Genomic DNA, 26,812 nt, shown 5'->3' with positions numbered 1-26,812 from the left:
TGTTGGCAAGGAACCCACTAATGCGCGTTTCTCTCATTTTACATTCCTTTTTCTTCGAACCGACCGCGTTACTGTTTCAGCCTAGGAGCATACTGCTAATTTCAGGCGCCATGCACACAAGCTCAATCGTTCTATTTTTAAAACATTCTTTTGCATCGCCGCGATTGCTCATTCCCACCTGCGCAACGACATTGCTTGCGAGCTGCAGGCCTTCAAGTCACAGGCTGCAGCCAACAATAAAGGGGAAAATTAATGTTTAGGGAAATTAATAATGATTACACACGACCACTGACTTCAAGTGAAACCTCAACAAAGCACTGCGGGTGCTTTGCTTCCTGTCAGCAATAATTGTCGGAAGAAATACTTTCTATGTTTCTGGACCACCTTTCCGACAAAATGGATGAACAAGACAGCCGGCATTATATGCGCAGGCATCTAAAAAAAGGGACCAAATGTAGCAGTGAGTCAAGTACCTCAGTCTTTGAGGCGCTGTGGAAGTATTGCTCTTAATTTTTCTCAAAAAGACAGGCCGTGCTTAATAACCAAACAGAACTAACTACCAGCCGCGATGGCTCAGTGGTTAGGCAGCTCGGCTACTGAGCCGGAGTTCCCATGTTCGACCCCGCCGCGGCGGCCGCGTTTCGATGGAGGTGAAACGCAAAAGGCACACAGCACAAGGGCACGTTAAAGATCCCCAGGTGGTCGGAATCATTCCGAAGACCTCCACTACAGCACATCTCTCCCTCCTTCTTCTTTCACCCCTACTTTCCTTCATTTCCTTACGGCGCTGTTCGGGTGTCCGCCAAGATCTGAGACAATTACCGCTCCATTTCCTTTCCTCAAAAACCAATTGTCAATTTTCACCCAACTTCCGATTTGTGCGGTTTAAACACACTGAACCATTGAACCACGCTTACCATAGGCTCCATTAAAACTCATCCTGAGGTACGACTAACATCGCAAATTAGAAGGCATTTTTAAGCATGCATTCTTTTAGTTAGCCCCCGTTCCCGGCAAGCTCAGTCGAACATCGTCAGGGAACCGCGACGAGTCTTCGGGTGAACATGGCGCCGAACCTGGCTGCGAACATGAAGCGAATTTTCCGAAACTTTCTGTCGGATTATTGTGCAGCTTGGCGCCTGCTAAAGAACCGGCGCGCCGCGATCGGGAGTGACGTGCGAGCCTTCGCAGGTTTTTGGTACCGGTGAAGGTCGAGTTACCGGTGGCAGCGCGCCAATTTCTTCTCCACATCAAGGCCAGACATTTAACCAGTGCAGATGTTACCAAGAAAAAGATGGGAACTACATAACTCCTGTGGTAAAGATGTTGGGTTGAAGCAACTCACTACGAGTAGAAAAAAGTTCTGCGAGGATTTCGGAAAGCACTTACCTTAGTGCTGAGGAGGTTCCTTCATATACCAGCAGACAGGTGAGATAACATTGACGCGTAGTAGTTTTCAGGGCGATTCAGGTTTAAAATAGCGAGTTAACTATTGCTCTGCGCCGTCCGTGCAACAGGAAATCGCCATGGTCGCAAATATCAGTATTTCTGTTGAGAGCTCATCATTGCATGAAGGTATATTTTTTTACGTGCTATTTCTGTTCGTTACCGTTCAGATTAATTTTGTATACTTCGTATATCGGCATGCGAATGACTGCTTGGACATTATGCATTTCGTTTCGCGTTGTCGCACTGCTTTTATCTGTTTTCTTTACACGCTGATAAGAGTTCACTTAAAGTATCTACTTTGAGATATCTTGCTGTACATCACTTGGCCATGTTCTGTAAACTACCATCAGATATAATAAACTTTCTCCTTTCAACTTTCAACTGCTCACTCTACTCCGCCAGTTTCGCTCCTCCCCGCGGCGGCTGAATTTGAATGGAGGCGAAATTCTAGAGGTCTGTGTACTGTGCGATGTCAGTGCACGTTAAAGAACCCCAGGTGGTGGAAATTTCCGGAGCCCTCCACTACGGCGTCCTTCGTAGCCTGAGTCGCTTTGGGACGTCAAACCCCATAAACCAAACCAAACCAGTTTCGCTCCTCCTTCGATTATCACCAAAGTTTTTGAAGCCACACCTCAAAGGTCCCCCATCACATTGACACCGGTGATCATGCACTGCTGACCCTATCGTGTTTCTGTGACCAAGCGCTAAGTTATCGATGAGTAAATTATCAAATGCTTCACAGCCGTGTTACTCAGCCTTGAACCAGCTCGTGGTCTCATCTGTTGTGCTTCTAAATGTTACAACGCGTGATCGCGCTGTCAGCCGCGGAAGCGTTGCCCGGCTTTTGAATGCCTGACGTGACTTTCGGCTACATATTGTACTGCGCTCGTGACGAAACGTTCAGTTGTTACCAGGATGCCATCGCAATCAGTTACTTCATCTGGCGACGACGGTGTCACGTGCCGCGTACGCAGCAACCGGCGCCGGGTCAGCAGTGCAGGCACGGAAACGAACGGCAAGGGAAGAAGAGCCAGCGCAGCTTTCCTCTTGCATTTGAGGCCGTATAGCGAAGTAGTGCGTGCTCCCGTAGACATGACGTCGCTCCTGAGCACCGACCGACGCCAGGGATTACCGACGGATGGCAGCGTGGAACGCCCGCAGAAAAAGACCTGATCAGCGAAGACCAAAGTGGGCTAGGCAAAAGAGCAAAGCGGATGAGTACTGCGTTTTCCTTTCTGCTACGGAATGTCGCGTGTAGGAAGCATAGCAGTGTTCGACCCCAAAACACAGAACATTTATTCGTACTTGGAAAGATCTGAGCAGTTTCTATTGGCGAATGACATAAGCGACGAAAAGAAGTTGCCGTTAATTTTAACAGTGATCGGCCCAGAAGCATATGAAGTCTTGAAGAGCTTGGTTGTGCCGGCGTCGCCAAGCGGGAAATCTTGCGTCGATGTTTCCAGGTTGCTGAAACACCATTACAGCCCCTAGAGCTCGGTGATAGCGGAGAGCTGTAAGTTTAACCGGCGTGCTCAGAGTGAGCATGACAGCGTCCAAGACTTCACAATCGAGTTGAAACACTTGGCGAGAAAATGCGAAGGCGGCGATTTTTTTTTGCGAGATGCCCTCCCTTACAGGCTAGATGCAGGCATACGCAATGAAGAGTAAGCGTCCTTTATTCTCCGTCGAAAAACTGACATTAGAAGGTGCCTGTAGCGGAACGGAACTCTGCGCTAATGCAAGCAAGAAACGAAGAAGCTTCGCTGAACGTGGTCAGCAGGCGTTCGCCAGGGAGGTGTAAACAAGGAAAACGGGACCAAGGCCAGAAGAAAGACAAATGTGGATGGTACGGACTACGAACATTCGTCTGACGCTTGTTGGTATAAAAACTTTGTGTGCCGGAAATGTTCGAAAGACATCAAAGAAAAATATGTCCGAACGGGGAAACTCGTTACAGGAGATCAAATGCCCTAGAATGTTCTGACGAATACGAGAAACAGGTAATGTGCCATGTCATAAACTCGAACCATTTGTGTTACGAAGTGAATATGCAAGTTGAGGGGAAAGGTTGACACAGGGGCGGCTGTCACAATTCTGACCAGGAGTGTGCACGAGTCTCTTTTCACATGTAAAGTGCGAATCCTCTAAAATGTCTCCCCTCACGTACACTGGAGAACAAATGCGTCTTAAGCGACAGTGTGAGGTATCTGTTCGGTACAAGAACCAAAGAGTCACTTTACTGCTAATAGTTGTCTAGAGCAACTGAAGGACACCAGTGCTCCTGGGGCTCTGTTTCTTTCAATACGCCGTGACATTCTTGGGCCACACTATGACCACAGATGGAATTTATCCGACAGAGGCAAAGAAGACAGCAATTTTGGAGGCACAGGAGCCCACCACAGTGATGGAACTGAGGGCTCACTTAGGCATGATGAACTTCCAAATTCCTAAAGAATGATTCCACCGACAGTTGCAGAGCCGCTGTATTGCCCACTCAGGAAAGGTAAAAAATGGCCATGGACAGAGGAATGCAGTCAGGCTTTTACCACAACAAAACAGCTACTCGCTCGCAGCCAGGTACTCACGTTTACGATCTAGATAAGCCGATACCAATGCTTTGTGACGCGTCAGCGTATGGTTTGGGCGTGGTTATCTTTCACGAAACGGCTGACGGCGAGGAAAGGCCGATCGCGTTAGCGTCCAGAACGCTCACAATAGCCGAGAAAAAGTACGCGCAATGTGAGCGCGTAGCATTAGCTTTGATCTTTTGGCTTAAAAGGTTTCATCGCTACCTGTACGGCAGGATTTTCTTCTGTGACTCTGAAAGCTACCGACGTGTACACAATGGTCCAACAAGCGAGAATGTTTCCCGGCCGCCTTGTATGACACCGACTATTTCATGGACAGGGTTCTGCACCGCGAGATGCCTAAGTTGGTCCACCGCAACAACCTGGACCCGCTCGAGGTTGCGCCCTGCAGCACCGACCGACCATAGAGAGCTTAGACTTCCCTCTTTTCTCCTTATATACTTTGATATCGCTTATCTGCAGGTAAGCGGAACTGGGAGCAATCTGACTAGATTTTCTGAGAATCGTTAATTTATGCATAGAAAAAAATGGTAATGATAGCAAACAGACCGCCTTTCTCTCGATAGTATCAATACGAAACTCACTACCTTCATGTGTTAAAACGGCTGTCATTCCGGCTTTTCGTTAATAACATCAAAAAGTTTTGTTAGCAAACTTATGTCATTGTTGTACACTGATTTTCTATTTTTAAGTTGCAATCGTGTTTGAAGTTAAAATCGCTGTGTAAAATGTTATTTGTTGGCATTCGCAGATTATGACGTTATTTAAACGTCGTATTTCTGCCTATTTTTACACTTGTATTACACATTTTGTAACAGGAGGTGCCCCTGACAGCTTCACTTTGGTACCTCTTTATGTACCACTTGAACCAACACTAATACTCTCTGAACTACTTTATCTAAATAAGAACCTGAAATTCTGAGGCAGACGATGTTTGCATGCTAGTTTAAAATCGGCTGCACCTTCTTAGCAGTTGCCTCGAAGTCAACTAGTGTATTCAACCTAGAAGCGAAAGCAGGGCAGAACTTCTCTTGTGGTATATCTTCAGTGTCTTGATCCCACTGAAGCCGCATTAAATTCTTTGACCAGTCGACTCCATCCTTGCTAAATCTGTGTAAAATGACGGCTATATAAAAAAACAGGCTTTGGGGCGTCCTTAGAGCTGCATTGATCAATAAGGGAGACAAGCAGCAGCTCGAACGAAAAAAAAATAATTTTAACGCAAAAACGTTAAAGACCCCGTTCACCAGAAAATCAGGTGTCGGTGTTGTCGGCGTTGTGAGCGAAAAATCACGTGCATGACTCTGGCATGTAGTGCACAGGGAGCAACCTAGGTCACGTGACCTTGCAGCGTCATCACATCCTGCCCACCATGGCAGGTAGCAGTTAAGTTAATGATTGGTCGCTCGGGAGGAGCAACCTGGGCCGCACAAAGCCCACCGCTGAGAGCACCTGCCATCGCAGGGCAGCGGCACATCGCTTAACCGCTGCACCACTGCGCCAGGAGGGGTATGAGGACTCCCAGGGATCTATGAATGTAAAGTAGGGAATGACCTACTGCATATATGGGAATTAGTTTATTACGCTATCGCGTAATACCCTTAAGGCGGAGCTTAAGTGTCTCCTCCAGTTTTTTATCACAAGAATCCATATATAGGCTCTTTAATCATGCAGTGCAGGTTGCACGAGGCGCATTGAATAAATTCAAAAAAGTTGCTTATCCGTGCCACGCTATACATTACCGTACTGCATTAAGGTATGTCTGCTGTTCTATGTTTTGATCCCATCTACACACAAGCATCAACACAAGGAAGGTTGTCACTAAAAGAACTCTATGCTCACTTGTCGTCAAGTCGCTTGTCAGCACCCACATGACAGCAGCGATTACGCGTAGCGTGTAGGGCATGTGTACTTTGTATCCTCGCCTGTTCTCTGCGCCTCGGCACAACCCATCATCATCATCATCATCATCAGGCTGACTACGCCCACTGCAGGGCAAGGGCCTCTCCCTTCTCTGTCCAATTAATCCTGTCTTATGCCAGTTGCGGCCACCGTATCCCCGCAAACTGCTTAATCTCATCCGCCCACCTAACTTTCTTCCGCCCCTGCTATACGCTTGCCTTCCCTTGGAATCAGCTCAGTTACCCTTAAGGACCAGCGGTTATCTTGCCTTCGCATTACATGCCCTGCCCGAGCCCATTTCTTTCTTTTGATTTTAACTAGGATATCATTAACCCGCGTTTGTTCCCTCACCCACTCCGTCCGCTTCCGTTCTCTTAATGTTAAACCTATCAATTTTCTTTCCTGCGCCTTTCTGCACAACCATTTGTTTTAATTTACTTTCCATATAGTGTCACGCGTTTCAAGTGAGGTCGGTCAAGCGGATGCAAGAAACGAGCCATTGGCACAAGCATATTTATAGAGTTCCTGCACGCGACGAGTCAACCGCACACAAAAACTGTCACACAAGAAAAAGAAACGCGGACACTACAAGCACGCGAGGGCAAGGGCCCGTGCGCGGGAGGCTACGAAAACGTGTTCGAACACAACAGAGAACGCATCGCAAAGAAAGACCCTCTGACGTTCCGAAATCATAAAAGGCTGCAGCGTTTTCAAGGAGTCTATCTTTGGACACCTCGTGAGATTATTGTGCATTTATAAGCGGACAAAATTTATCTCCTGTACGATGTGTCTAATATTACATAAATATTTGCTCTCCTGCTCGTGTTTCGCTATGTACGAAGTTAGAGCAAGATTTTAGCAACGCTTTTGTTGTTATTGTAGCACTAATTTCAAGGTCGCTATTACACGAGCAAATGGGCTTTGCGTAAGCTTCCATGACTTGCATGCCATGCAGATGACCGGGGGGGGGGGGGGGGGGGTATTAACGCGATAGCGTTAAACGCCCTGTTGTCCATAAACTCCGGTGTCGGCGTTGTGAGCGTACGAGCATGACTCAGGTGGTCCCCAGAGAGCAACCTACGAGGCAGGTGGGCCACCTAGGTCACGTAACCTGCCCAACGGATAGTGAGAAAACTGCCAAACGTGGCAGGTGGCAGTTAAATTAATTATTACTTGCTCGGGAAGAGCAACCTGGGCCGCGCAAGGCCTGCCACTGGGAGTGCCTGCCATCGCAGGGCAGTGGCGAATCGCTTAACCGCTGCACCCCTGCGCCAGGAGGACTATGAGGACCCCAAAGATATATGGATGTAAAGAAGAAAATGTCCTACTGCATATATTAGAATTAACCCATTACCCTGTCGCATCGTATCCTTAAGGCGGAATGTAAGTGTTCCCGCCAGTTTTTGGAGGTATCAATCTTTTTTTTCGGCATCTGTTTCTGTCAACTCCCTTTAGTCTGCTCGCGGCAGTGATAGTGGCTCAGTAGCCAGTTGACAGGCCCGTGCGCTCAGGTATACAGAGCCAGCAGCGCCGTCGGCTCGCGTTGGCACAAACGGCCTCAGAGTGCCGCGCTTAACCCATACTATCTACCTAAAAGTCGGAAGTTATACTCGCACTGAAACGCATACCTTTCCGCGTGAGCTTTATTTGCTCGAATTCTTTGTTGTACAGACGGGCGGATGGACAGATAATAATCTGCGGACAAAGGTGAAAATGCAGCCGTTAAATGAATTCCTGCCTTAAAACAGGTAAGGTGTCAATTATTTTCACGCACCTTCGTATTTGAAACAGAACCACCATTATAATCGGAGACCTAAAAGCCGTTTCAATGAAGTGAGGCACTGAAGAGTTGGATAAAAGCGCGTATGTCCCTTCTGGGCGGTTGTATAGCATCGGCGTGGTGTCTAAGCGCCAACATATGTTATGCCAGGCTAATCTTGTTTGCCCTTTAACACCACTGCCACCACCTGGCCAGACATGTGAATGAAAAACTCGGCAATTCAAGGGCACCTACGAGTGCGGATTCTTTGGTCTCGGGTTTATTTCTCGAATGAGAGGACGCCAAAGAGAAGTCGGCTTATCGCGGGAAAGGGACAGCCCGGCAGGCGTTGCCGAGTGCAGCCAGGTAGGGCCCGGACAGCTGCGTCTGGAGGATGCGGGACAACTCTTGCGAGTAGCCTTTCTCAATGACACTGTACACAGGCAAGTTTTTGAGGTTGCTGAACGAGAGGCGCGGAGCGAGCGGCCGCAGGAGCCTGAAGTTGACAGTCGGTGGCTGACCGACCACGGACGTCACCTCGACCAAGGCGTGGTTGGTGTCGAAGTTAGCTCGAACGCCGATGCGCTGGTATGGCTGCCTGTAGTAGCTCAGGTCAGACGTTACGCTGACGGCGACACGGTCAAGAACCACGTTGCAGCCGACGGTGACACGGCCCGGACCCGACGTACCGGGTCTACCGCAGTCTCCTTGCCGCCGGATCAGTCCCAGTCCGGTGACGTTGATCTTGCGCATCTGGGCGCTCAGCACATTGGGTGCACCGAGGTTACTGGCATAGTCTGCCACCGGAAGCGGGTCCAAACGGTTGCGGTAGACCAAATCGGCCATTCGGCGGCCCAGCACTTCATCTATGTAGCGGTTGGCATCATAGACGGTGGCACCGAAGGCCCCTGCGAGAAACATAGCGGGCCATTCTCGAGATTCTGGTCGCTTTGACAACCGTAAATTTTTACATTGTCGAAATGTAACTACTCTTTAAATCGCTAAAAACGCCGCACTTGTGCAGTACGAAAAGCCGGTGAGGCTAGCAACCTTTCCCATTCGTACCTTACTGCGCATTCGTTGAACACGATTCATGCGCGATAGGCCAGGTACAAGGTTGACTTTCATGTGCACAAAAAATAATGATTATACCCCTGGTAATTTGGATGATCAGTGATATCTTGTCCATTTTTGTGCTTTCTCAATTGTTGCATTCGCTTTGAATGCTGCTGCCACGCTTGAGTGTGTGGTGATTGTGTTTCTGTTTTAAGGTTACAACAAGGGCTTTTACAGCGCTAGTTGTTTACGCGAGGCTTCCCAGGCTAGTAGTCTTCGTTATGATCGTCCAGTTTCCGCGATCAGTGATCGCCCGGTGCCCATAGCCGATGCCTCGCGCTGAATCCGTCGTTATCAGGTATATATCTAGGGCGCGCGGTCGCTACAAGACGGCGTCAACGCCTTGAAACGCCGCGTAAGGTAATATCCTGAAATGGCTGAATAGCACGGCAATCCTGCGCACGGCATAGTAACAGTCGCCGCAGTTAGGATAAAGCCGCCAAGCGACGGCGTTGTGCATCAGATTCGTTGCGGGAGGGCGATGTGTGCAGCCGAGGCGAGGCGTCATGCTCTGAAAGGCTACACGCATGCGGGAGACCAGAGCCACAAACGTGCGGCGGGACGAACAGAGGACGAACGCTATCGGGATGCCACCCGCGGACGCGTTGTGCGACAAGATGCTCAAGTCTGTGCCAACACATTATCGCACCATAAAACCCTCGCAGTATCCCTCCCAAAACAGGAACAAAATCATCACACACTCATGCGTGACATTGAATAGGTTGGGGCAACCAAAAAGGAAATAAAAATAATAGGCCCCTGCCTGCACCGCTTACACACAACAGGCTTAACCCAATAGAAAAATAAAACAGTAGCATTAAAAGCAAATGCAACAACTGCTAAAGCACAATGTGGACCAGCTAGCGCTGATCATACGCATTACTTGGGGTTTGATCGCCATTTAATTTTTTTATGTGAGAAATGCGGAGGCGTCTCGTCGCGACCACGCAGCCCGCTTTAAAGCGGGGTGCGTGGTCGCGACGAGACGCCTCCGCATTTCTCACATCAAAAAATTAAATGGCGATCAAACCCCAAGTAATGCGTACACGAAGAGCGAGAGAAGAGAGTAGAGCGAGGCACGAAGCACCGGGCTATGTGATTACGTGATCGCGGACGCTGGATGATCATGACGACGAATATACTACTACTACATTATTACTATTAGTACGCGGAAGCCTAGAAATCTCTCTTTAACAGCTAGCACTGTATAATGATTGTATAAGTGTCTGCAGAGAAGGAGTATTCTCAGTAAGCTTGCTGCACAAATAGTTGGCGCACGAGATCTGGGGTAACAGCTGCAGCATCTTTTGTGTCGCGATCATCTCGCATTAATGTCTACGCCAATTGTGGTGCACAGACACGGTTCCTTAATAGACGCAAGGATCCGCAGGAACCGAAAATATAGTGACTGCGCGCTCCTTCCTTCCTTGGAGGGGTCGGTGTTGTCCGGAAAGATTACCAATTAGGAATGTGAAAAACGGAGCTAGTTGGTATTGTATCGTCAGATTGAATGCACTTAGGATAGACAGAGCTGACAATGACGTGCTACATCCAGCTGTGTCGTATACCGTACGTCCTCGTCCATCCTCTCTTTGCTGAGCACGTTGAAGTTACGATTGCTGATTGCGTTTGGAGATAAACTTACCGACGAAAAGGGTAACCAGGACGACTGGAAGCATTCCTTTGTTATTAATGGTCCTAAGGAAGAAATAAAACATAATGAGTCAAGAATCGCTGGAATCACCTGGAGCGGGAAAGACAAATATTGGCAAACGGCTTCCCAGAGGTACTACATCATTTTTTCGCCGTCCACTGCAGCAACATACTGTGGGCCAGTTTTCGTGTGTAAACCGAAAAGAACAAGCTTCAGGTAAAATTCAGCTGTGTAAATTCGGTGCGTAAACTTTCTATTCTTGTTTTGAGAGGAGTAGAGGCATCACGATGCTGACCAGTTTCCCAAAGGTTAGCAACACTCTTCAAGCAGTTTTATGAGCCCTTATTAGGTGTACTTTGGCATCGTTATTTGACAAGGACGGTACGTTAACAGCTCTGTCTAATAATCAAAGCATGAGTGAGCCATAACCACTGAAGTCGGAACGGCAGAGTAAAGCGGTGGGGTGCCTCAACGTTTGTGATCCCAACCATGTTTGAATCTTAAGGACATCCCCCCCCGGCATGAATAAGTTCTTTTCTCTGCGGTATGCGAAAGTGCGGCGGGGGTCCCACTCCGGCTGAGCGAATGCTACATTAGGCTATGTTCGCGACAGCATTCTGCGCGTTGTTCTTGTTCGAACGACACTATATATCCACCACTTGAGAGCTTAGTGTACACTATGTGAATTGATTCACGGCGTTATAGTGTAGCTGCGTTATCAACTGCACAAGCGGTGGTATTGCAGATGACGAATTTGGTAGTTTCGTCGATATGACCTACTTCGAGAACTTTTCTGAAGAAACTACCTCACTTAGGACAGGCTAACTTGGCCTACATATATAATAGACATTGATTTAGTATCAAATATTCTCAGAATGTATGTTTGTTGAATTGTATTTGATCGGTGGCCTTTTAACTGCTTGAAAATTTGGCTGTTTTGGGCACGAATATCAGCTCTGTATCGGGGTGCACAGCAGCAATGTGTTTACCATTTGAGGCGGACACTATACTGGTGCAGTGTGCAAAGTTTGTTCAATTATTTTTATTAGTTCTTTATTAATTACCTTCACAATTTTGAAAATTTGCTTAGTACTGAGTCACGATCAGAAATCTTCAAATTGGAAAGGTAGTAAAACCAAACTAATGAAGATAAGTTGATTAAACTTGGCAGACTATGACAGTGTATTGTCGGCCAAATTTTACTTTATTTAAAAGCCCGCCGATCAAATCCCCCCGATGAAATCAAAGCCCCACAGAACGCACATTGTAAGACCACTCGATACTAGATAAGCATCCATCCTGCATGTAGGCCAAACGAAGTGAAAAAGTTTCTTCAGAATTATTGTCTGAAGTAGTTCTTATCAACGAAACTACCGAATTCTTCATTTGAAATACCACCTCTTGTGCAGTTGATAATGCAGCTACACTACAGCAGTGTGCATCAGATGACAGTGCACACTGAGCTTTCGAACGATGCCTACATTGTACTGTTTGGACAAGAACAACGCGCGGAATGCTGGCGCGGGCATAGCCTAAAATGGAGCATTCGCTCAGCCGGAGTGAGAACCCCGCCTTAAGGAAACTGAAGTGCCTGTCATGTTACCTTCCGAGGGTGAGTCAGCAGCGCAGGCAGCGTAACAGTGCAATGGAGTTTCCCTTCGGCAAATGCTGCCCTCCCTGTCCCGTGCCCTGTCACCGCAGGACCGCACCGTTGCAGGGCACATTAGAGACTTTTTAGAACAGGGGGACCCTGTCGGTTAGGTTGACAGGGTCCCCCTATTCCAAAACTCCCTATTATTTGTACAGGTTTTTCGAATCAACCTAAGAGCGCCGGGTTCTCTCTGGTTGACTGAGGCCTAGATTGGCGCCGCACAAAAGCTGTTTTCTGAGGCTAATACCGATTATCACTAACAAGCAACTCTTCCCCCTGCCAGCCTGGTGCAAAGAACTCGGGGAATATTTCTGTCCAGATAGCGCGTGCAAGAGTGTACACCGTGCACTAAGTAATTGACAAAATCAAATAACAAGTAGTTTATAGTTTTGTAGCAATGACCCAGAATGGGGATCAAGTGCGTAGCCAATTATGAAACGAAGCATGCATTCAATAGTGCTTTCTTTCTGACGATGTTAGTGCAATCTGGCGCAGGCGCATACATAAATCGACTTCGGTTCAAGTTTCTTTATCAACGATAATTTAGCCGATTGTAGAATGCAAAGCTTTGTTCCATGCGTCAGTACATGAAGCCATATATTTATAACTCGTGTCAGGCGTGCACCAATTAAAACTCATACCCCCCGTTCACTTGCTCTAAAACCTGCTATTCAATTTTACTGAGGGCGCATCAGCCAAATAATAAAATCATGATGAGTATTGTTTTTCACGTCCCGTTATTTGGGCACCGCGACTTCTGGCGAGGCCCTTTTCCTAACACTGGAGATATCTGCCGTTGCCTACTGCCTCCAAAGCTTCCACCGAAGGTAACGGGGGATTTATACATTCTACGGGACAGCGCATTCAGGCAAAAATCGGTCTCATCTTTTACCAGTATAATAGAAAGCGACATGAAACTAACAGCGCTTCAGTTATAAACCACAAGGAACCGGAGCGAGCTTACCTTATTGTTGAGGAAGCTTCTTGGTAGGCTGCTCTCAGCAGGTGTCTTATATACACAGTGAATGCAGATAATACTGACACGTGACATCCCTTGTTTTACGCAAAAAAAGGCAACCCGGAGAATGGGCAGACAGCAGGTGTATTTCCCATTTGCAAGAGACAACCAATGATCTCACCGAAGCCTTTATCAGCGTCTGCTGGAGATAGCGAACAATTGTAAGTGAAGTATAAATGTCGAGCTAGAGTAAAAAAAGCATACAAGGAGAACACGTGTTATCACTTCCGTCGCCAGGCAGCACACACTGCATGTGAGGAACGCTGTGTACAGAGTCTGGAAATTAGTTTACGCTGCCATAGCGCACTCGACTGCGACTGAGAAAAAAAATATATTGAAACTTCCTATGTACAAATTAATTGGTGATCTTTTTGCGCCCGTGAAGTCAGTACTCACCGTTTGGCCGTCATGGCGACTGTTCTCGGTTCTATTCTTTCGGCTTGAGCACCGAGAATTCACGCGACAGTGAACGCCGGCAATATCGCAGTTCTAGCCATTTTTTTTTTATCTGAACTTTGAACGCAGATGTCACACATCTGGTCTGGCAGCGACAGCCCTCTATGAAGACGACGTCGGCTACTAAAGTGCCTTCATTGATGAGGAGGAAGCATTTAGTTCTTCTAAGCAACCACGCATGAGAAACGCGTCGGCGACTTTACCATTAATTTCTTCTATGAAGACAAACGCGCAAGGTTCAGTATTGAAGCGGGGATAGCAACAATTCTCTTTGTGCTGCGCAGGTTTGCAGAGTAAACGTTTTATGTTTAACGAAGGTCATCAACCCTGGCAGACAGCACCGACCAGGGCTGACGACCTTTGAAGTTGAGGACGTGCAAGTTGATACTACGACTCAGTACTGTGCGACAATACTCGGAACTAATTCAGGAACTTGGCTCTCGCCGGCGACATGGGCGCCTTCATTTTCCGCATTCTGGTAGAGCTGTGCAGTGGAACAGAGAGACCTGAGCCACTCCTGAACAAAAAGGAAAGGGGCTCGATTTTTTGGCGTTTTATTTTTTAGTTAAATGCGTTGTGAAATATGAGCTCTGTTTTGAGATTTTAGTCTATAGAGGAATCGGGATTTTAAGAAAAGCTACAAAATTATTGCTCTGCTGTTCAGCGCCGTATTCCAAGTAGTACTGAATACAAACCGACTAGCTCAATTTGAATGGCACGAAACAAGAAAACAGTTGCCATAATATGAATAAGCAAACTTGCATAAGTCTATACCCATGCTTCTACTAGTTCGGAATAATTGTTTCACACACTCGAGGGAATCTGGTATGTTTTTAAAAGCGTAAACACAATAGGCAGCATCAATAAAGCTTTGAATGCAGTAATTTACTTCCAACACCCGAACGCCATCGGAAGGGAGTAGCCAAGAGACAGTTATTTAGATAGCATAGGACATTTTTTTTATTTCTCGCAAATTATGTTTATATTCGAAGCTACGTTACGCTAACACTTTCTCCGTCAGTGACAACCCGCAGAATTTTCACACTTACATACGTTGAGAAAGCATTCCCCGAAATCAGAGCCTTCGTTTGCAGCGCATGTTCAGTGCAGTGCTTGGCCGGAATAAAAGGTGGTGGCCTGTCGCAAATCGCGGCCTGTGTCCCGGGACGCCACTTTCATTGGCAACGGTAGAACATATCCTGAGGCTAGCCCCTGAAGGCGAGCAAAGCAGTTCGGGATTTGTCATTCCCAAACAAATAGCAGTTTCACGTCCCCGCAACAGTCGCCGAATGCTCAGAATCAAGGGGGAATAACAGTTCACAAACGAACATTTCTGTGGAAAGGAAACACTGCGATCTGTTGTTTTTGCACGACAACTAAGGTATTTACGCACATACAGGACAATCCTGTTTTGTTGACCCCAGCAGGTAAGCAACCACTTCATTTCAAAACGGTAGGTTGCCAGTTCAAAACACGGGAGCATACCGTGTCTTTTTTATCTTAACCTAATTTGAGCATATAGATATGATTTTTTGCATGAACAATCAGCGGTTGAATTTTCCGCGAAGTATCTTTGGCGAGGATATTTTTTAAAGCTTTTACCACTTTCTAAACATACCTTTTCACTAGTTCCCGGCGAAGCCTAAGCACACTCTCGTAGCGAAATTCAATATACAGTGAGAGACAGCTGGGCAAGTTGATGCATGTCAATGTCGCGCTTTAAAGATGGTGAATGCGTAATTCGTAAATATGGTGAAACCCAAAGTTAGTGTGTTCCATTTACCCCCCTGAATTCTTGTCAGGAAAACTCGATTTGTGTATAATCAACATGCATTCCACCAGAAGAAGCGACGTCCTTGTGGACATAGAGGACCTCATGCTATCACAATGTTTTCGAGGCTGGCACCGGTCGGCACTCGCCCTTTGACCCTAACCGCTTGCGGCTATCGCCGCCGTTCTAAATGCGCGTGTGCTCCGGTGAGCAGAAGCAATATGAAAGGTCGAAGTGGGAATCCAGGCGCCCTCGATACGGTGGGCATGGCACCTGGGCGACGTGGAAGGGGCAGTTTTTTTTCCCCCGCAGAAGATAATCAAATCACTAGAGTGACGTACACTCGTTCGGTGACAATGGTCTCGAAGGCCATCATTCTCGCTCCTATCACGGGCCATTTTATCGCGGCTATTCATTCTCCGATGAGAATGAACAGCCAACTATGGCTATGGCTTGCGTTGAAATATCGTTTCAAGAGATAGCAAGACGATAAATCGGTTGTCCGGGAGTTCATAGTATCAAGCTTACTGCCGCAGTGCCTAGTCCTTTCTACTGGTTAGGTAAGTCGTTTCCCTCTCATTGTCATAGGTTTCGGGGAAAAAAAACGTCCCCGGAAAAAAACGCCCCCGGAACATACGTCTCCAAAAGCAAGGTCCCCTGCAAAAACGCCCCGTTTGCGAAGTAGAAAAAAATGTCCCCGAACGGGTGCCATCAAACGTCTCGTAACCTCCAGTGATTTGAGCATCCGCCTCGCATGCGGGAGGTGCCATTAGTAAGCGTCCACCCAATGAGGTGGATTTAAGTTGTTTGACAGTGGAGCGAATCACTGACCCGTAAATGCAACGGTATGGTCAACGCAACGCATGTGTGGCAGTGGTTTATAGCTCAACGCTCGCAAGGTTTGCAACAGGACACTAGATGAGAAGTACGTCTTGATTTCTCGCAACTATTGCCGACATTCCAGTATAACTAACATAAAGGCTTCGTTATCCCTTCCATCCTTAGAATCTCGCAGAGCAATGGCACTTATCTGCCTCCTCCATAAAATTGTTTACAGCCATCATTCCTTCACACTACCCCTTAGAAAACCGGCCCGCACATCTCACCAATTGCATAATCACCTCAGTTTTAAACGCCTTTCGGGAAGGACCACTGCATTCAACTCATCAGCCCTGCCCCGTGCAATCATTTATTGGAATAGACTTCCTGACAACATTGTTCACATCTGAGATTGTTATTTTCAAAGAAAAAATAAGTAGCATTTTGTTCTGAAGTGTGTTCTGTACTGCGTTTTTCAATTTAGTTTTTCAGTTTAGTTCTATTTTCTGGTTGGTTGCTTGTTATTTGTATAACGATGTTAGAATAACCATGTTCTACTTGCTTCTTTTTCCCACCCCAGTTATGTAACCCCCCTCACATAATACTCCAGTCGGAGCCTGTGAAGTATTTGAATAAATAAAATAAATAAATACAAAGACTAGATACAAGGTAAATACGTTTATTGCTGGCCATCACATATATAGTATAATGATAGCGTGGCTCAAGCACTTCGTATGTCCTGCACACTATCATCGAGCTATTACACGAGCCTGAAGCAATATTTAGGGGGTGGTAGATTGGCGCCTATGCATTGCACCTGGAGAAAGCAGCTTCGCGCTGGCATCAGCGCTTGCAATGTAACTGTACGGGTTAGCAGACGTGGTGTAATGGTATGCGGAACGCTAGAAGTTGGATACTTGTTGCAATATTGATTTACACGTTGCTGTATTTATTGAGAATAGAGACTTCATGGCCATGGTGTGGTCTGGTACTGCAAAATACTTAATGCTTACATCTATTCTCAAATTCAAGGAAGCGTCCAATAAAGAGGGCAATCATTTGTCAAGTGGGTACCAGAAGAATTCATTTCTTGGGTAGTTTTTCACTTCGGGACATTTTTTTTCCTGTAGAGGGCGCTTTCTCTGGGGACCTTTCTTTTTCCCCGGAGGCGTTTTTTTCCTACAGCCCATTGTCGCAACCCTTGATTCTGCACACTTCACAAGAGTTCCTTTTTTTGTTTTCTCTGTCATTAAGCGTCGTTACGTTCATGTTTTTTGCAACTTATTATTTTTTTTTTCACAGATTCAACGATGCGACTCGCCGTTATCGCTGCACTCTGCGTGGGTACGTGCGTTCCCCTCCTCGCTCTTTACGATCCGACACGATCCTACCAACCTCTCGATCCCGCATGTTGCCCTCCAGGTTTTTCGAAGCTTATGCACTGTTGCTGAACGCGGATTCAATAGCGCTGCACCGTTAAAACACTTGAACCTGCCAAAATGATAAGGCAGTAGCTGCCCCATTCCACGAGCTCTAAAGGGTGCCTCAGAATTTCATGCCGAACACGTGCCTGTTCCGGCGAAGGCAAACTACGAATATAATCCTTTCAAGCGTTAAGTATTACTCAATGGGGGAAATTTTCAATTCCCAAAATTTTCAAAGGATCATGCCAAGACTCCAAAGAAAAATTTCCCACGGACTGAAATTATATATTTTGTAATTTTTGATGGGCCTGAATATGTCCGCAGTGTCACTCAACGGTACTGTCAGGGTCTCAGTTATACTTTTGGCAAATTCCTGTTATAAGAAGTTTTTATGTGTAACAATTGTCCTATTTCCAACAACTCGTTCCAACAAAAAAGCAAACAGACACAGCCATCGCAGACGTATGTACTGGACCTTCCATAAAACTCAGAGGTGTCCTTCTTAAAAACTATTTTCTTGTTCGCGGCACCAGGTTTAGCGTCGTTGGTGGGATGGCGTAGCCAAATCACATGGCCATCCCACTCCACGCAGTCTTCGCATAGGACGCGTGCTCACTAGTGACCACGTGACCACGAATACTTTTCTCCCGCAATCAAGAAACCACCCTGAGCACGCAGGCCGTGCTTTGCGCATCGTTCAACCTTCGTTGTCATCAGGTGAGGAGTGCGGTCTTAAAACACCAACAAACGCTTCGTAACGCGTCTCGGACGCTTTGTGCGCGTCTGTGTAGGAGATATATATAGTTGTAGTGAAAGGCCCGGTAGCGGACAAAGAGTACCATGGAACTCACTGTACGATTACACCACTCGGTAATCGTGAACAGAAGCGCAGTGCCGGCGCCGCCAAGATACATCTGGTGAAAGTTGCCGCAACGGAAGCACAGAGCCGACGTCGATAAGATCAGGCTGTGAAAGCCGCTTTAATCTTTAGTTAGCATTAAAAAAATGGTAAATAACAGCGGAACTTCTTCATCCAAACGCTGATATCATCCTGGACTGCTGCGCGGTAATAACGCATTACCGGGTATCCTATAATCGTGGAGAGTTTCTTTAGATTGCAGCCATTTTTATTGCGTGCACACTCGTGGACATTGCAACTTGTATAAAGGATTTGATAGTGTTCAGGTCTCGCCTGCAAGTGTGGACGCTTCGCCTAGAGGCTAGATATATACGACATTTGTCATTTGGGAAGAGCAAGCACAAGTAGGCGGAGCACGCTCCCTTGTTCCAACTGCATTAATTAAAGGCAGTGTGAGAACTCAAAAAGCACGGTCATGCATGCCTCGAACGCAGTGCTGGCGATAGTGTCAGCAGTACTGCTGCTCAGCACCACTCCGTACCTTTCAGATTCAACACGCGCTCATTATTGACACGCTGCTTATTCTTGACACTAGTCAGCCCAACGCAGTCATAACACCTCCTTTAATCCTTTGTTTACTGCTACCTTGCCTTAACACCTGCGAAGGCTTTGCAAAGTTTTCATTGCTGTTTTTCTTTTTCATGACGTTCGTACAGCAGCGGAAGTCGAACTTTAATTACATGCATTGTGCACTGTACACGGATGACACCACCGCGATTTTTTTTTTTGTGGCCATCTTAAGAAGGCATTTCTACTGCCCTTCGTTTTATTTCTCACTACTGAAGACAATACCTTCTGTCACAGCACTGGCACAGCAAATGACGCAGCGGCGCAACTTCCTCGATCAGTAATTTCATCCCTTATCTTGGGACGTTATCTTTGTGGAGAGGAAAGGTTGAAATGAAGGAGACCATCACTAACAGCAGATCCAGCCTTCATGCTACATAGCGAAGCCTGTCGCTCCTCACTGAATGGCCCACACTGCGAAACGGCAGTCCTTATCAGCGCACGAGCGAAGGCTCTCTGTTCCTATCTCCCCTCGGCGCTAGGTTTATTCACAGCTTGAAAGAAGCCGCAGATTAAACTTTACCAGTACATGTTTTCTCCAGTCGATTCCAAACTTCTCCGCACACAACTTTGACTCGTATGAGGTTGTCAGAATTTAATCAAATAAGAGCGAATTGCTATTTCGTTATTCAACGTAATACACCGCCGACAACGGTGTGCTGTTTCAGCTGGCAACTGTTTGTCACACACAGTGCACTAGCTTTCTTTGATGCTGGTGCATTCACGCGGAGCACATATCTGTGTCCATAAGCGATAGAGATACACGTTTGCCCAGGTCATTTCAGACACCTACAGCAGCAAAAATCAAATCATTCAGATGTCTAGTTGATAATTTAGTCGCAATCGTCATTCATTGTCTTGGTACCATGCTGACTGAACATTATCACGCCTGTCTTCTGGGCCAGGACTCAGGACCCTATAGGGACGCGCTGTAAACAGCGTGGAAAGCCAGAGTGGACAACTCACAAGGTATTCTTGATTGATTTACAATTACATGGAACAGCCGTTAGCTCTATAGTTTTGCGTAATGAACAAAACTTCACCGCAGCGCAAGGCGGTGCTGTAGAAAGCGGAGAGAAACGCACCGCTGCCTCCAGCAAAAAAGGCTTACTGTGGATGGTCGGGAGAAAATGGAAGAGAGAAAAAAAAATGGGGGTAAAAGATTGGTAGCCCCTTTTTGCCCTCCGTACAAATGGTCAACCCAGCAGTGCCCGTCTTCGCCGCGTGCCAATTTCCATGCTTCCATGGCATCACGAAGCCTCAGGCACACCTTGGGGGATTCCCCTAAACATTTGACCAAGGGTGAAGTTCTGGGCCAGTCGGTCCACATGTTGGAGAAGAGGCGGTACCGCGACTTGGTACAGGACCTCAGGGGGAGAAGTGTACAGTACGGGCGGTACACAACTGTGACTATACATCCACCACCTCACACAGCACCGCATTGTCCGTGGCATATTTTGCGTAGGCATTCCGTGTTTGTTTCGCTTTCCATTGTTTCTCCGAAAGCGTGCAATAGGTCGACAAGGGCAACACCTCCTACCCTTTGCAGAAGAGTGGAAATCTGGGCCAGTTGCCACAAGATGAAGAGGAGAACCAGTCAAAAGTGGCGGCCGAATTTCGATGAAGGCGAAATTCTAGAGGCTCGTGTGCTGCGCGATGTCAGTGCACGTTAAAGAACCCCAGGCGGTCGAAATTTCCGGAGCCCTTCACTACGGCGTCTCTCGTAGCCTGAGTCGCTTTAGGGACGTTAAACCCCAATAAACTAAATCAAACCAGAACCAGTAAAAAAAAAGGACAAAGGCGAGAAGAGAGACGTACACCACGATGACTGGTGTACGTACACCAGTCGTCATAATGTACAGCCTTTGTCAAAAGTTTAGAGCCCAGGGGGTCTGCTTCTGGGCCACATTGCTTTGCTCGTAATGCGTCCTCAGCGTCCCAAATCTCCTGAAGGTAAGACGATTTTTGGTCCTGCTCCCTCCGATGCGTAGGACTTCCATTAGTGCTATAGGAGCGCCACAATAGTGCTTAGAAGCAAACCCCCTGGGCTCTAAACTTTTGACAAAGGCTGTACGTCTCTTCTCATTCTTGTCCCCCCCCCCCCCCCTTTTTTTTTTGACTGGTTCTCCTCTCTTCCCCTTCGTCTGACGAAGATTAAAAGTGACTCAGACTTGAGTTGACAATAAAGTTAATTCTTTCTCTCCTTCCAACAGTGCAGCCTGCCGCACATATGCACGCTGCGTTTTCGCAGTCGTTCATGTGGGCTACTCAGTATTTTCTGACGGCATGCTCGCTTCTTGCATGCAGCTCACGGCCAAAAATTCCCCTCCCCATCCCCCCCCCCTCCCCGTCAATCCACGTCTGGTCTGCCTACTTACGCCTCTATTGCCGTAGCCTTTGCTGCTGCTCACGTGGTTTCGGCATAAGTCGCTCCTTCCCTTCGGCCTCCCTTCCCTTCACGCTCCTCTTCAGCTCCCATGAGGAGTGCTGAGCCGTTGCAGTATATGAGCACGACCGCAATTTCTAGTCTGAAAAAGCGGCTGTGGCCAGCTAACGCCGGTTAGATTAACTAAGATAAGCTAAGGCCTAAAATAGAAGACTAGACAGCCGCCGCCGTAGCTCATTTGGTAGAGCACCGTACGCCACTTCGGAGGTCGTGGGTTCGGATCCGACCAGCTGCGTATGCCGTTGTTTTTCTTCTACTTTCTAATCAATTATCTTTCACATCAATTATCTTTCAGCCATAAAATAATTACACTAATAATTGCCCATTCATCTACACCACAAACAAGAGTAAAATAGGGACAGGCCTCTATGCTTTCTTTGGTTTCGGTGTCTGTTGGCTTCCTTCATATTAGCGCCGGTAAAGCTAGACAGGTGGGCTCGAGACAGCGACTGGAATGAATACTTGCGGCAGGTCGAAAGTGAATGACAAGAGAACACATGGCTGGACGAAACAAAAAAAAAGTAATTCAGAAAATCATGTCCTTTGTTCTCCACGCAAACTACTGATTGGCCAAGGCCAAACATTCTTGAGAGTTATGGGTCATGCAAATGTTATCGTGTTTACAGACAGAAGTGCGTTCTGAGGCGCGTACCTCTTGCTGCGCTCGCTGCAGTGAGGCCTCAGACAAACAACTCCGGATGCCACTTTCTTCTCAGTAATCGCCTATGCAAGGGCTCCGGCCACTTAAGGAGCACTATGCACATGTTTAAGGCGCACTCCTAATCTCCGCGACAGATTTAATCAAGACACTATTTAACCAAGAGAACGTAGAGTCGTTTTGCCACGCGCGGTTCCCGACACTGGACTCAAAAAAGACACTTAACGAACACTGTTTTCTCCCGCAGGTGCCTTCGGTACCACTGTGCAAGATGTGAACGAATTCGTCGACACCGTACTAGGGAGCAAAATACAGACTTTCCCCAACCTAGACCCAATGAACGCTCGTGGACGCTACGTAAAACTTGGCAACGTCATCCGCAGTGACTGGACCGCAAACCTTAAAAACGTCCAAGTGACTGGATTGAGCAAGGTGCGCCGGTCCGGGGACTGCGCAGAGTCCAAGGCGCTGCCGTCCGGACGCGTGGTGGTCCAGTGCAGCCTTAGTATGGACGCTGCGGTGGTCCAGTTCACCTCGGAGCAGTCCTACCTGGGCGGCCGGCCCGACGTGATCGGCGTGACGGCCACGTTCCCCCCGCACCTTGTCTCGCTCCATGCCGAGGTCGGTGCTCGCCGATACCCCGATGTGAAGCTGACGCTGCACAGCAAGCTCGAGCCGACGCTGTCGTACACCAACCTCGGCAAACTAACCGAGAACAGGGCCATGAAGAACGGCTACAGCTACGCCGCCTCTGACACGCTCCACAGGCAGCTCCAGAAGGAATACGTTGACTACCTGGCCCAGGCTATGATGGGCGTTCCATTGCCTTACGGAAGATAGGAGAGCCAGAGAAAGCGCCGTATTAAAAGCGGAGATTTTTAATAAAACCGTCAACGCGATACTCTGCTCACCATATGGGATGATTAATCAGCCTGGACTTCGCATTCATCGATTCAGAGGCGAGGAAATTTCCCGGTTGCATACATCTATTTTAATATCCCAATTATTTCTTGCCTTGCTGTGCTTAAAGGTTGAAAAAGAGGTAACAGCAAAGTGAGCGAGAGGATTAGGCATGGTACAATGACCGCACTGGGTAGTAAAAATAGCAAAACCTTTTTGCATGAAGCATTACTGGGTGTGTTGCTTGGCAAAAAAATAAAAAATTAAGCATTTGAACGCAATTAGGGCATGTGAAACAGTGTATGCAATATTTTTGCTGATTGCGGAGGGTTTCTGAGCAGAGCTTAATACTCTTAATATTATCTCTTCTCCATCTAAATGAACAAATGGCGTACATGACCCATAATGATGAGAAAAAATACCCGTTCAACTGAGAACGTGATTTACGAAAAACAAATTAGGTTGAATGACTGCCGCTGACTGCGTGCGCCAGACATGCCGAGTTTATCCCTTAAAGCAACCGTCTCGTGAAGAAAAACGTGCTGCGCCAATTTCGGTGCCCGTTACGGGAACCCTCAAAGTAATCATGTAAGCCCTTCGTCCCTAGTAGACTTTCATGACACCGCATGGGGGCCTTACGAGCTGATGAGAATACAGCTTAACTCGCCGCAAGCTAGGGCTTTCAATCTCGCATCGCTGTAGATTTCACTACGTCGCGTACTACTGATAGAGCGCCACATGATGTTACATTGCGGCAAAAAGACGGGGCAGCATGAATTAGCCCGGAAAACTCTAACGCTTATTCGCCCGACTGCGTACTTTGCTTGCTGCTCCTACCCGTTCTCCCGCAGGCGACAGCCAGGAGAGACTTCACCTGCGATCCGCTTTTACAAACGTAGCTAGTAACTCATCCGACCTTTCTTTTTGCTTACGTCGAAGTTTTTGACCTTGGGACTATGGCCACCAAGGTCTTAGAGACGCCTGGTGCACAGATGCCCAAAACTAGTGCTCTAGTGTGCGAGATCGAAAGGGCTGAGGGAACATTTTCAGCCTTTAGGCTGAGCCTAGTGCGTGAACATGTCCGTGCGTAGCTGCTTCGCATCTCTGTCTCGTAGCGCTCTTCAACCTTTGCAGGTTAGACAGGCAGACTTCAGGTGTTGTTATGGTTTTGAGACTATCATTCACTTTCTTATCTGCCCTGGATATTGTTGCCTACAGTCCTTAGCATCACTCGATTTTGTTGCACCAAACTTCAAATTTGAAGTGGTGCTTACTCTCTTTGTTTGCTAACGTCGATGTATCGCTTACTTTCCCTTTTCCGCACGCCATGTCTAACCTGAAGCATCGCTGCAGTGCATCGCTTACTGGGGATTACGCAGGGGATGTATTCATCTAAGAAAAAAAAATAATAGTCTTTCGAACGCAGCTCGTTCGTTCCTTCCTCTTCTCTTTCTCTTCTTCTCTTTCTCTTCTTCTCTGTCTCTTCTTCTCTTTCTTTCTCTTCCTCTTTTCTTCCTTTCCTTTATTTTTCGTATTTAAGTCCTTATTCTTCTTCCCTGTCTTTGAGCCGCCGCGGTGGCTCAGTGGTTATGGTGCTCGGCTGCTGACCCGAAAGACGCGGGGTCGATCCCGGCAGCGGCAGTTGAATTTCTTTGGAGGAGAAATTCTGGAGGCCCGTGTACTGTGCGATGTGAGTGCACGTTAAAGAACCCCAGGTGGTCGAAATTTCCGGAGTCCTTCACTACGGCGTCTCTCATAGCCTAAGTCGCTTTGGGACGTTAAACCCCATACTCCATTCAAACCATTTTTCGTATTTAATTCCTTATTTTTCTTTCTTTTTTCTCGATCATTCATTCATTTATCAGGCACCAAGAGGCCAAGGAGGCATGATCGTAGGGATAGGAGAAATGGGTGGGTATATGAATATTTTTTGGTAAGAAGTTATTCGAAGGAAAGAATACTTAAATGCCACTAATAAAACAGCGATGAGATGAATTCACACCGCCTTCTTCCATCACTAGCCGAATTATCCGATCGTAGTCTGTTTATTCTTGGCCTCCAGACATTCATGCCTCAATGTTAGGGAAGCCGTGACAGACTTGCAAGCAAGAAATGACAGACAGTAAGCTTTAAAGATTCGTGCTTTGATGTACTGTTGAGAAAAAAAAAAAAAGAGAAACGGCCAGGCAGAGGGGAATGTGCGTGGACGTGCTGCAAAAAATTTTTATAACAAGCAGGCACGACCAACATAAAGCTAAGGCTTCTTTTTTTTTTACATATCAGGTCAAAGCTTAACTTCGCTTTGAATTCTGCTCGTGTCAGGCTAAAAGCAGCTTTCATTTATTAGTAGAAGCCGTGCTATTCCGCTCACCTCTCTCGGGGTTTTCTTCCACGCTTCGGCTTTCAGCAAGGATGCACCTGCTGTCAGCGTTGTTTTATCGCTAACCCATATGATAAACCACGGCTATAGCTTTCACTTCTTCCACCAGGGGTCGGAAAAAATGTCCCATTTGCTTAAAATCACATTTTAACGAATGTTCGAAACGAAATCAACATCTTCGTTTGGATTTTGCTTAGTTTTCTTGAATCTGCTCTGCTGCGACTCCTTTTGAATTGACTTTTAGCAAAAAGCAATCCATGATTTGTTGTTTGCTGCTTTTTCACTCCTTGACAATGCTTTTGGTTCGCATTCGATTACATTTTAATTCGTTGCAATGCCTATGCTATTGCTAGCACCTCTCCTTCCCTCTCGTTTCTTCTTCTTTTAACGCTTACTGCGTGTTCGGTACAAATTATCTATAAGATTTGTGGTTTTGTGCTGCTACGCATAGAGTAAGAGTTGCTCCTCATCCTGTCCTCGGGGTCCACATGGCTCCTAGTATTGGTGCTGTTAGTGTGTGTCGTGTACGTGCCATTTTGGTGGCGATTTTGTTTATTCATTCAAGCTTGTTTCTTGTTTCATTGTATTTGCTAGCCAATGGTGAAGACTCCTGTTTGTATGAGTTTGGTTGTTTTGCAAGGATTAAAGGAATAAACTAAGTGGAAGCTACACACTGCTCGCATTATTTGCGCAAGGATGCGCTAGGACTGCTCTGACCTGGGTTTCGAAACAGAAGAGCAGATGTTCGTGAACGAACATCTTTGCCCAGAATTGAAACGGCTCTTGGGCCTAGCAACGGCGCGAAAACGTGAAGCACATTGGAAGTATGTGTGGGTGCGTAATGGCAAAATTTACGCTCGGAAAAGTGACTAACTTCCGTCAATCAGGATTACCAGCCCAGCTGACGTAAATAAGATTGTAAGTTCCTCCTGAAGCTTACCTTTCTTTGTCTTGCGTACCAAAGTCGTCAGCGACGCCACCATACCACAGTACAACAGAGTGAACTGTAAAACGCGCCTAGCTGTTTTACTCCTGACCTTTTATCTGACACTAACTCAGACTCTTGATGCGCGTTGCCAGTGCTGTGTCCGTTCTTCCAATTTTCAATTGTACGCGTATACTTGCGACCACTCGTTTTACGTTAACAAGCCAAGCAAACAATGTGCATTTTTTGATACATGCATTGGCACTGGCGCCTCCGTTCTTTGCACCGAAATAAGCGTTGTAGTACTTTTTTCTTCTCAGTACATCTTATTTTACAAAGTTGCCACACGCTGTCACGAGATTGCAGTACATGTGTTCAGAAGATGCCTGAACTCCAGTCATGTATAAATA

The 26,812-nt window shown here is 47.0% G+C and overlaps 2 protein-coding genes across 3 annotated transcripts; one reads left to right on the top strand and one right to left on the bottom strand.

The window, feature by feature from the left end:
* Positions 1-2,464: 2,464 nt before the first annotated feature.
* Positions 2,465-23,107, top strand: LOC149350019 (uncharacterized). 2 transcript variants are annotated; one of them, XM_089579029.1, is made up of 3 exons: positions 2,465-2,667; positions 17,486-17,527; positions 22,445-23,107. In XM_089579029.1, the coding sequence occupies exons 1-3, from the start codon at positions 2,664-2,666 to the stop codon at positions 23,035-23,037; spliced, it is 639 nt and encodes a 212-aa protein (XP_089435155.1). In that variant the 5' UTR covers positions 2,465-2,663; the 3' UTR covers positions 23,038-23,107. The 2 variants fall into 2 exon arrangements, with proteins under 2 accessions (XP_089435155.1, XP_089435156.1); XM_089579030.1 differs by lacking the exon at positions 2,465-2,667 and adding an exon at positions 15,794-15,924.
* Positions 7,939-13,182, bottom strand: LOC149350020 (uncharacterized). The gene is made up of 3 exons (XM_089579028.1): positions 13,084-13,182; positions 10,460-10,512; positions 7,939-8,606 (listed from the first exon to the last, which is right to left on the bottom strand). The coding sequence occupies exons 2-3, from the start codon at positions 10,491-10,493 to the stop codon at positions 8,017-8,019; spliced, it is 624 nt and encodes a 207-aa protein (XP_089435154.1). The 5' UTR covers positions 10,494-10,512; positions 13,084-13,182; the 3' UTR covers positions 7,939-8,016.
* Positions 23,108-26,812: the final 3,705 nt, after the last annotated feature.

The sequence above is a fragment of the Amblyomma mixtum genome, chromosome 3 (assembly GCF_055824585.1).
Source record: "Amblyomma mixtum isolate Tamu chromosome 3, ASM5582458v1, whole genome shotgun sequence".
NCBI lineage: Eukaryota > Metazoa > Arthropoda > Arachnida > Ixodida > Ixodidae > Amblyomma > Amblyomma mixtum.
The sequence above is the reverse complement of the archived record's forward strand: the minus strand, read 5'-3'. Positions and strand labels throughout refer to the sequence as shown.